The 11,321-nt window shown below is 38.7% G+C and overlaps 1 protein-coding gene across 1 annotated transcript; it reads right to left on the minus strand.

Annotated features, from left to right (window-relative positions):
• Nucleotides 1–1,922: 1,922 nt before the first annotated feature.
• LOC109242708 (MAP7 domain-containing protein 1-like) lies at nt 1,923–2,763 on the minus strand. Its single transcript, XM_019409555.1, has 2 exons — nt 2,438–2,763; nt 1,923–2,151 (listed from the first exon to the last, which is right to left on the minus strand). Exons 1-2 carry the CDS (start codon nt 2,761–2,763, stop codon nt 1,923–1,925), a joined length of 555 nt encoding a protein of 184 aa, XP_019265100.1.
• Between the last annotated feature and the right edge of the window lie 8,558 nt (nt 2,764–11,321).

Raw genomic sequence — 11,321 nt, forward strand, 5'->3', positions numbered from 1 at the left:
GATTCAATCCTGTTAAGTTGAAGTAAAGTGCGGGCCGCACGTGGAATTGTGCAGCCGCAGAACCTCTGAAAGAGCATTTTTATCCAAAAATTCCAGCTTTGTATAAATAGAAGAGTTTCACTTTTTTAGGTCAAGTTTTCAATATCAGCAGCCACAGTAGATGTTTTTCTTTACCCTCTTTAGTATTTTTTGCCATTTTGAGCTTTGCGAACATAGATTTCAATATTTTAATTATCAATATGTGCTTAATTATCATTTCTATCTATTTCTTCTGTTTTAGCATGAGTAGCTAGATTTTCACTAGGGTTGTGATCCAACCCTGGAGTGTAAGTTTACTGGGTGTTTGATTTATTGTTTGTTTATGGTTGGGTGTTTATTATTTAGCCTTGTTCTTGCTTTTAATTGTAGAATTAATGGTTTCAAACATTAGTTCATACCTGTTTGACTAGGTCTCTACTTGAGAAAGAGAGACATAGCCTAGGAAACTTGGCTAACAAGAAATTGGGGTAAATCAAGAGATAGATAGTCCCAATTAAAGGGTTGAATCGAGAGATAGTAAAGCCCGACTTGAGCTTTTTATCAACCGTTTTGTTCAATACCCATTTGGACTTGAGAAAGCCAAATGGGGCAAAATCAATCTCTGACCGAGAGGTATTGAGTGGGTACTTGAGTGGTGATAGCTATAATCACCCCGACCAACAAAACAAGATTTAAAGTTTACAACCCGTTAGGCAAACACCTAGGTGAAGGTCATAGCCCTAGGTCTTTTACATCATTTGAAAAACAACAAAAACAACTTCCTAGTTCTAATTCTTAGTTGGTAATCATAGTTTAACTTAGACTCAAGAACAACCCAATTCTGTGGAAGTGCAATTTGATATAATTCAAGCTCATTCACTAAAGTATATACTCCTAAATCCCATTCATAGCACCTTGTGGAAAATCAACCCCGATTCCTTGTTGTGTATTACCATTGCATCGACCGTTTTATGACCTCAAATAGAGGTGTGACTTGGACAAGATCACATGTGGAAGGGAGTTATATCTGTCTTGTACACCTTCTGGGAGCACCCAGTTCAAACTTTTGAGAAAACTTTCTTGTGACCACGATGCCAGTGTCAACATCATTGTGTATGGGTGGCCACTTTTTCTTCAAGTACTTGTCAAATCCCAAAGAAGCGATATTTAGAAGCATCCCCAGCTCCTCAGCATCAAACTCAATTTCAAACCCCCCTATAATACTTTTGACTACCTTCCCATCAAATTTGAAATTGTATAGAACACCACCAGAGCAGGAACACATACAGGAGGGAAATCTTTGACAAATATGTTCTTCAACCCCTGTAACTCAAGTTTTTCTACCAGTTGAGCCATCCCCTTCTCATTAGTGTTTGTAAGAATTCCCATTAATCACTTTTCTGTTCCCGAACTCTATGAGTCTATCAACTGCTTCTGGCACATTCTATCTTGTCTTTTCCCTACTGGCCCTTGCAGAAGGGGTAGCAGTTTTTATAATTTTGGCAACCTTTCTCTTTGGTGTAGAGGAAATAGTTGGCAAAGCAGACCCAGACTCATCTTCTCCATCCAGATCAACCATAGGTTCCATAATCGAGACCTTCTTCGTCGGCTTCTTTGCACTTCTGGACTCCTTAATGACTTGTTCATCAACAGCCTTTCTTTTACTCCTTGTAGGAGGAGTCCTGACAGGAGGGGACACTCCTTTCCTTGTTGGGTTTCTTCCCTTCCTCAGACAATGGCAAGTCATCTTTATCACTACTAACCTCTTCATCTCCAGTGAAAGGAGTTAACAGAGGACCAGGTTCTTGAGTCCTTTTCTCTTCACCGGTTTCTTCTGAAGGGGCTATGACGGTGTTTCGAATGGTCATAGAGCCTTCATATTCCTCACTCAAATTCTCATTCTCTTACTCACTCTGTTCATCCGCTCCTTCACTCTCACTTACTTTTTCTTGATCCTCACCCTCACTCTCAGAATTGGCCTCATCTTCACTATGATTTTTTTCTTCTATAGAATCATTTACTTGTTCCCCTACCTTATCATCCATATCACTCTCCTTCTCATCTCTGGATGCTCCCTCATTCTCACTATTTTCTTCTTCATTAGCTATGTCTTGAGCTTTATGCTCCTCATGACTGTCCACAGCTTCTTCTTATTTTTCACCCCCAACATCATCCTCATCCTTCGTCCAACCATCATATGCCTCATTTTGTACTGGTTCCTTAATTCCTCCCCCCCCCCCCACCCTCCAACCACAGGCACCACAGTAGTAGTATCTACCTATTTCCCCTGATCGCCTACACCATTTTCTATAGTAAATTCCTCCACTTGTGGTTTCTCACTCGTGGGTGGGAGAGTGTCTAAGGGTTCAGCATCTATAGCGGATACAAAAACATCGAATTTCGAAGGAGGATTTTGCACCGATTAGCCGTGACACGCACGAATTCCCCCTGAACAACAGATTCCTTGACCATCGTGTCTACCTGAGTAGCAGCATCAGGCTCTTTCTTGATAGATTTTCTTGGAGTAGCCTTGACCTTGGTTGACTTAGAGGCATTTTTTGCAATAGGCGCGGGTGCGTGCGTGGGTGGTTTTGGAAGTGGGGGTGCAGTGGAGGTGGAGATGGTGAGAGCAGCAGGAATAGGGGATGATGATGTAGGTACAGTAGAGGATATCGAAGGAGAAGGAGCAGGTGTAGGTGTGGGTTCACTTGATGGCTTGACATTTTTCTTTGATTTGGGCTTCATGGTTTTGGACCTTGGATGATAATTTGGCTTTAGAGGGGGTTTGGCTGGATTTAGGCATGGTTATCAGATAAGAGATTCGATGAAGAGAAGGAGAGAATTGGTTCTTGATATTTGCTCTTGATTCTTGCTTAGGGTTTGAGAGAAACAGTAAGGTCTGAGGAGCTGATCATAAGGGCCTTTTAAAGACGTTGCTCTTAATTTGACTGGAAGAGATAAGGTGACCGAATTTGAGTTCTAAAGGGACTTTTATAACATTTACGTTGACTGTTAGGATTTCAGGAGTAATTCAACTCTAATTGACTCTTTGACTAGAAGACCACTAGAAGCGATGCCACCAGAATTTGAAGTCTGAGCATAGAAATAATTCTAGGATATTAAGTCCCAGTGAATTAAGACAACATGGCACGTACCTGAGTCGAAGAACCAACTCCTTGGTAGCTCCTTACTTGTTTCTGCAATAAAGCTTCAACACTTCACATTAGTATCATGCAACATAGTTATCAGCCTGATTTTCCAAGCAAGTGTGTGTGCTTAATAAAAGCACAGATCTGAATCAAACACATTGTACTTAATTATCTACATCTATATTATACCTTTTCTAGCCAATCACTACGGTTCAACTTAGTTGGAAGAATTGATTTGACATAGTTCTAGTCTGTTCTTTTCAAAGTGATCCCTACTCAGAGCTTTAGTAAAAATATCAGTAATTTGATATTTAGTTTTTAAAAAGTTAATTGAGATATTTCCCTTTTTAACATTGTCTCTGAGAAACTGATGTCTAATGTCGATGTGCTTGGTTCTCTTATGCCGACATGTATTTTTAGCAATGTTTATGCACTGGTGCTATCACAAAAAAAGGGAACATAATCAACAAATATACCATAGTCCCTTAGCTGATGTCTTATCCATAGCAACTAAGCACAGCAGGATGCTGTTGCCATATATTCAGCCTCAGTTGTAGATAAGGCCACTGAGTTTTGCTTCTTGGTTCCCCAAGAAACTAGACAAGAACCTAAAAATTGAGCTGTTTCAATAGGTGTTTAATGAGTGGGTCGGGCCGGTCCGGGTTGAGAAAAAAGGTGACCGACCGGTTCCAATCTGGGCCAGTTACCGGTTTTTTCAAATCAGGCTTACCGGGACCAGGTCCATCTGGGTAAAAAATGAACCGAAAGGGCTACGAGTCCAAGGGTTCGGGCCAGGCCGGGTTAGTGTTATTTTATTTTATTTTTTGTATTTTGTATAACTATCGTAATTTATATTAATATAAAGTAAAAACATAAAATAAAAAAATAATCTTATAAAAAGAGTGTTTGAATAAAAGGATGCAAAGGCTTTAAAATCTTTATATTTGAAATTTTGAATATTTCATTCAGAATTTAAGATAATATAATACAATGAAGATGGAAAAAGAATTGCACTTATAATTTGCAAGTGCTTTTTTTATTTGAAACTTACAAATTAAAGTTTACATTTAACAACAAGTAAATAAACGAAAAAAGAGTAAAACTAAATTTTCATTGTATAATAATGCTTCAAATTAATCTAACAAACTAAAATATTAAGCATAAATACGTCTAATAATTTAAAAATAACACAAATTGTCTCAAATCAACTTAAATAAAAAATTTTGGAGGATGCTCAAGACAACTCTTCATATGCCTCCTTAAACAGCCTGTGCCCACACACTTTAGACGAAGATTTAAGACTAGACCACAGTTCTTGCCCTTTACTTTGTGAACTTCTTCATTTTCTTCTACCACCTCAAAGTGTTCCCAAACATATGAGCGCACTATTTAAGTACGGGGCATGACTTAACTTGAATTGAGAATTTGAGTTTGAGAATGAGAGATGAGAGAAGAAATGAAGAAGAGGGGGAGTATATTTATAGTTTTTCAAAGGCTAAATTAGTAATTATTAAAAGTGTTATTTATTAAAAAAAATTGCCCAAAAAGGGCTATTCTTGCAATCTACCCATTGGGCAACGGCCAAATTTGAAGCTGACAGTTGCCAACGGTCATATCCCTTTAAAAAAAATCAGATTTTAGCCGTTGAACCGGTTCGGGCCGGGCCAGTTAATCGGTTCAACAGTATTTTTCGTTGATCGAGTTTGACCGGTCTGGTTAACTGGACTTTTTTTTTAACAGACCAACCCCCCTAACCCAGTCCACCTGTCCCCTAACTACCGGTCCGGGCTGGTTCGGATTACAACCGGTCTAGGCCGGTCCGGAAACGGGTCAACCCGGCCCATTAAACAGGCTTAGCCGTTCCTGAAGTACTTTTCTTGTCAATAACCTGCATAGTCAGCATCAGCATAACTAACTAAATCAAAGCTATATCCTTTGGGATACCATAGGCAGAGGTCAGGGGTCCCCTTGAGATATCTTAGTATCCTTTTGACAACCTTCATGTGAGATTCCTTGGGATTTGCCTAAAGTCCTGCACATAATCCCACACTGAGTACTATATCAGGCCTGCTTGCTGTGAGGTACAATAGTGACTCAATCATTCCTCTATATAGTTTCTGTTCAACATTTTTCCCTTCTTCATCAAGGTCCAGTTTTGTTGCAGTTGCAATGGAGTGCCAATAAACTTAGAGGAGTCCGTGTTGAACTTCTTTACTAGTTCCTTGATGTATTTCTGCTGATGTATCATGGCTTTGGTAGGTGTTTGCTTGGTTTGCAGCCCCAGACAGAAGTTCAATTCACACCATCATGCTCATTTCAAACTCATTTTCTATCATCTCAGCAAATTCGTTGCACATTCCTTTATTGGTAGCCCCAAAGATAATGTCATCCACATACACTTGCACAATCAGAATATTCTTCCCTCTACTCCTTAGAAATAGAGTGTTGTCCACCTTTCCCTTTACAAAGTTGTTGGCTAAGAGGAACTTTGAGAGTCTTTCATACCAAGCTCTTGGAGCCTGCTTCAGTGAATAAAGAGCTTTATCCAACTTGAACACATAATTAGGAAATTCTTCACTTTCAAATGCAGGAGGTTGTTTGACAAACACTTCCTCCTTCAGATAACCATTCAATAAGGTACTCTTTATATCCATCTAATACAAGGTGAAGTCCATGTAAGAAGTAAAGGCTATCAGCATTCTTATAGGGCCCATTCTAGCTACAGGTGCAAACGTCTCATCATAGTCAATGCGCTCCTCTTGATTGTATATCTTAACCACCAGTCTGGCCTTGTTACTTGTGATATTTCCTTGTTCATCCAGCTTTTTTCTGAACACCCATCCGGTACCTATGACAGTTCTGTTCCTGGGTCTTTGTACCAAGTGCTACACCTTGCTTCTTTCAAACTGATTTAGCTCCTCTTGCATGGCTATAATCTAGTCTGGATCCTTTGGGGCTTCTTTGATGGTCATAGGTTCAACCAGTGAGAAAAATGCTATGAGTGCACATAGATTTCTTAGAGAAGACCTAGTTTGCACTCCTGCATTTGGATCAGAGATGATATTCTCAAAAGGATGTGAACTTTGATGCTTCCATGGTCTGATCTGTATAACCAGAGAAGATTCATCCAAGGAGTGACCCAAAGGAACAGGTTCAATGGGTGTGTCTTCATCAGTCTGGTTAGTAGTCAGGGTAGTTCTTTCTTCTTCTTATTCCATATGATCACTGTCAATTTCCTTGTGGTCTTCGGATTCATCTTCATACTTAGGTTCAGGTTCCTTTGTAACTCAATCACCAGTGAGTCCTATGTCATAATCTTTATCCTGCAGGCCTTTCTCAGCGAAATTGTTAGATTCATCAAAGTTAACATGAATATTTTATTCCACACACATATTTCTTTATTAAAAACTCTATAGGCCTCACTATGTGGAGAGTAACCCAAGAAACTCCCCTTATCACTTCTATCATCAAAATTACCTAGAGCTTCTTTCCATTATTATGTACAAAATATTTGCACCCAAAGGCTCTCAAGTGAATGATGTTTGGTTTTCTTCCTCGAAGTAATTCATAGGGAGTTTTCTGAAGAATGGGTCTGACCATGCATCTATTTAGCAGGTAACAGGCAGTATTGACTGCCTCAGCCCAGAAACTCTAAGCCAATCCACTAGCAATCAACATGGTCCTCCCCATGTCTTCTAGGGATCTATTCTTTATTTTTACAGCCCCATTTGTTGTGGAGTTCTAGGTGCAAAGAAAATATGGTCAATACCATGTGAGCTACAGAACTCAAGGAATTTGGAATTTTCAAACTCAGTTCCATGATCAGTTCTTATACTTAATACATTGCACCCCAATTTTTGTTGAATCATTCTGACAAATACACAGAAAACATCAAAGGTTTCATCCTTAGATCCCAAAAATAGAGTCCATGTATACCTGGAGAAGTCATCAACAATCACCAAAACATACCTCTTACCTCCTCTTCTCCTTACTCTCATTGGTCCACAAAGGTCCATGTGAAGGAGTTCTAGAGGTTTAGAGGTACTGAAAACCTTTTTAGATTTAAAGGATAACCTTACATGTTTCCCTCTAACACAAGCATCACACACCTTGTCAGAGGAGAGCTCAACTTTTGGTAGACCAAGGACCAAGTCCTTTGCTGTCAACTTGTTGAGTTGGGATAGACCGGCATATCCCAATCTTCTATGCCATAGCAGTGGATCATCTTCCACTACACTCAAGCATGTGTGCTCACTCTGGGGAAGTGTCAAAATCGATATCTTGTAGACATTGTTATGTCCCTTACCCTTTAGCACAATTTCATCAGTATCAAGCTTAGTGACAGTGTAAATTTTGGAATTAAATATTACCTCATTACCTTTGTCGCACATTTGAGAGATGCTAAGAAGATTGTGTTCAAGGCCTACCACATAATACACATCTTTTATAGCATGCGAGAGTGACTTACAAACCTTGACAATACCTGTTATCTGGCCCTTTATTCTATTTTCAAATGACACACTCCCTCCTTGGAAGGTTGTCAGTGAGAGAAAGTTTTTCTTTTCTCCAGTCATATGTCTTGTGCATCCACTCTCTAGATACCAGTCTTGATTGTTCCCTGTCACTTTAGCCTGCACCAGAATTCACAAGTTAGTTTTGGGAACCCAGACAAGCTTGGGTCTCTTTTTGTTGGAAAAAGGATAAATCAGATCTCTTAATGCACAGAAGGGGAGAGACTTAGAATCTATTTTCTTATTAAACTTAATCCACTAATTAGTATGGACAAGAGGCTTGACTTTTGGCTCCTCTTACTTCTTCACATTTTTAGCAATACTAAAGGTGCTTCTAAACTGAGCACGAATTAAGGCAGGACAAGTGTCTCTAAGTGTTTTACCTTTCCACAATGAGTGCACATATTGTTATCAGAAATTCCTACATAGTTTGGGTCAAACTTAGGGACAGGTTTTCAGTAGCCAATTCCGGATTTGTTAGAGCTACAGTTTTCATTCAGCCAATTCAAGGCACCAGAAGATCTATGCCATTTGCTTAATCTAAAGAGTTCATACATCATGAGCAGAGATGCAAGAGGACACTCCGAAGAGAGTGTTTCTGGACAAGCTTCTGTACAGCAGATCCTTTGCTTTAGCATTTTTCTGAACTAGCTGATGATCTTTCTCATCGTATTCCTCTTCTCTCTTGTTGCACTTGTTACCTTCACTATCCATTTTGGTCGGGAGAATTGGTCCATGACTAACAATTGCCCATAGGTCAAAGTCAGTGGCCTGAAGAAATGTTTCCATCCGCAACTTCCGTTCATCATAGTGGTGTTCATGAAACAAAGGAGGTCTTCCAATGTGCATTCCAAGATGTACTAGGGGCTCTGTCTCCATAGCCTAGTGTTCATCAATGACAACATAGAGACTTATATCCTTATCCTCATTTTCTTCCTTTTTATCACTTCCACGAACCTCACATGAGCATGCTTCATTGCTTCAATGAATCATTTACCTATGATTTTTCCTTTGTTGGAACCCTTTTTCTCTCATCTTCTCCCGTTTCTCCTTTTCAGCTCGTTCTTTCCACCACTTAATTTCCCACATTGGGCCATCCTTGACCATCTGATCTAGCTTGCTACACCTGTAGCACTCATCATAATTAGCTTTGTCGATCTGCTTAGGCTTACCGCTGGTCTCTCTCTTGGATGCACTTTTGGAGTGCTTTATGAATCTTTTGAACTTGGCAAACATTGCTATGTCAGGGTCATCATTGTTAGATTCATCTTGCTCAGACGCTTTAAGAACCAAGGCCTTACCCCTCTTTGGTTCTTCCTTGCACAGTTCTATCTTTCTCATTTCACGAGTCTTTAAGTTTCCTGCCAACACATCAAGTGAGATTTTGTCCAGCTCCTTGGCTAGGAGCTTCCTGGATTGTTTTGACTTTTGATTCCCATGAAGCTGGAAGGATCCTTAGAACTTTGCTGACCAACTCTTCTAAGGTAAAAAATTTTCCAAGTGATTTCAGTTCATTAGTTATTATAGTAAACCTAGTCATCATATCCTGGATGGGCTCAGACTCCTTCATGGAGAAGAGCTCGTAGTTTCTCATAAGGTGCTCTATCCTTGATCTCTTCACTTGGTTTGTTCCTTCATGAGCAGTTTGGAGTGCATCACATATCTTCTTTGCATTAGAGCAACAGAAATTTTATTGGACTCCTCAGGACCAAGTCCACAGATAAAGATTTTCTTAGCCTTTGCATTCTTTTCCATCATTCTCTGCTCCCACAAATTCGGAGGGATCCTTAGGAATTGTTTCATTTTGTGCATTTTATTAAGTGGGAGTTAATGGAACTTGATTCACTATTGTCCATAGTTCATAGTCTTCAACTATCAATAAGTCTTCCATTCTTGTTTTCCACCAACTGTAATATTTTCCATTGAACAGGGGTAGTCTGGTAGTTGATTGTCCTTCATTAATTCCGGGTGGAGCACTCATCTTGCTTCCAAGATCTCTCTAGGTATTAACCGTGTATGTATACCAATTATTAATTTCAGTGCCCATATGATTCACTAAAGAATTCGGTTCTTTACCTTGCTCCTTAAACTTGAATTAAAGTAAACAGAAAAGTAAACACAACAGTTTTTACGTAGAAAATAACTCGGCTCAAAAGTTGCAAAATCACGACCTACTACGTAGCGTTTTCAACTTCAACTCCACTAGAACAATGAGCCAAAAATATATCAATTACAAGAGTGTAATTCAATACTCTCCAGTACTCCTACTATGACTATTTGATTTACAAGTTACTCTAACTTGTAAACAGACACTTGTTCCAACTCAGTAATTGTTTGTGACAATTGATTACAACTCGATTTCTAAAAACACATTTGCTAGACTGACTCAAGAAGAATACAATGCAAGTACTCGACTAGAGTGAACAACATATGAATCTTCAGTTGGTGTAAAAGGATGAAATCAGTAGTCCAAAGTAGATACGATTTAAACACCTAAACTTGAGATGTTCTAGGAGTCCTATACATAGTTAGCTTCTCCTTTGATAGGACTCCTACTGTTCCAAGGATTCCACAAGTTTTGGGACTCTTGTCTCTAACTGAATTATCCGTATCTTCTTGAGCAACAACCCTTATCACATGTAGCAGCTTTCTTCCACAAAACTCGGACCTGGGTAACTTTGAAATAAAGTTAGTGTCTTTTACAGACGTACAATCATCAACCTGAGGAGCTGGTCCTTTATCTTGAGCAGATGGTTCTTAAAACAATTAAGCAGCTACGTTGAGGACCCGGTTCTTTGAATCATTGCATTTAGACACACTTTGTTAATCATCAAAACCTCAATACTGAACAACAGTGCTAACATAGTTAGCCTCTTTTTGCTATTAAGTGATATTGGATTGGGCATGTGCAGTCCTTTCTAGTTCAGAGAGGAACATAGGCATTTTGTTCTTTTGTTGTATATTTCTCATTTTGGTTATTAATCTACCGGTAGGGTCTTCCTAACCCCCCCCCCCCCCAAAATGGTGATCTTCTAAATAAAAATATTAATGCTAGATAACATGATTTTATTAAATATTCTAGAAACGTGATTTACTTTATTTACTACAACTTTAATACAATATCAAAAAAATTAACATTCAAATTGGTTTTTCATGAAGAGATCATAATGTTCTGATCAAATATAATCCTAAATTTGTTTAAATTGAAAAGGGTTAGATTTGTAGAATCTAACATACTTTATCTTTGTTTGTTTCAGTCTATGTGATCCTATTTTTTTTTAGTTCATTCAGAAAAAGATGATCTATTTTTATGTTTGGAATATTGCCTTTAAGAAAAAGTATTTACAGTCACAAAAATATTATGATTGTGTTTAAGACCACAAGTTTTGAAAGCCTTCTTGTCCTTTTTAAATTCTGTGACAAGTCAATTAGCTTCATATAAATTAAAATGGAGGGAGTAGTATTATTTCAAGTTGCCTAATTTGTAAATCTATTAAAACCATTGTCATGTTTTAGTTACAGTACTTTTACCTCACTTAATTCAGAGATACGGTCGGTCGGGCAGTCATGCATTTACCACCGAGCTACAAACGGTTGGACAGTTATATATTTACCATCAAGCTACGGTCGGTCGGGCAGTCAT

The sequence above is a fragment of the Nicotiana attenuata genome, unplaced genomic scaffold (genome assembly GCF_001879085.1).
Source record: "Nicotiana attenuata strain UT unplaced genomic scaffold, NIATTr2, whole genome shotgun sequence".
NCBI lineage: Eukaryota > Viridiplantae > Streptophyta > Magnoliopsida > Solanales > Solanaceae > Nicotiana > Nicotiana attenuata.

Coding starts and splice junctions, on each gene's coding strand:
- LOC109242708 (XM_019409555.1), bottom strand. CDS start 2,763: ATGAAGCCCAAATCAAAGAAAAATGTCAAGCCATCAAGTGAACCCACA. Junction 2,152..2,437: donor GTGCGTGTCACGGCTAATCG/GTGCAAAATCCT, acceptor AGCTGTGGACAG/TCATGAGGAGCATAAAGCTC.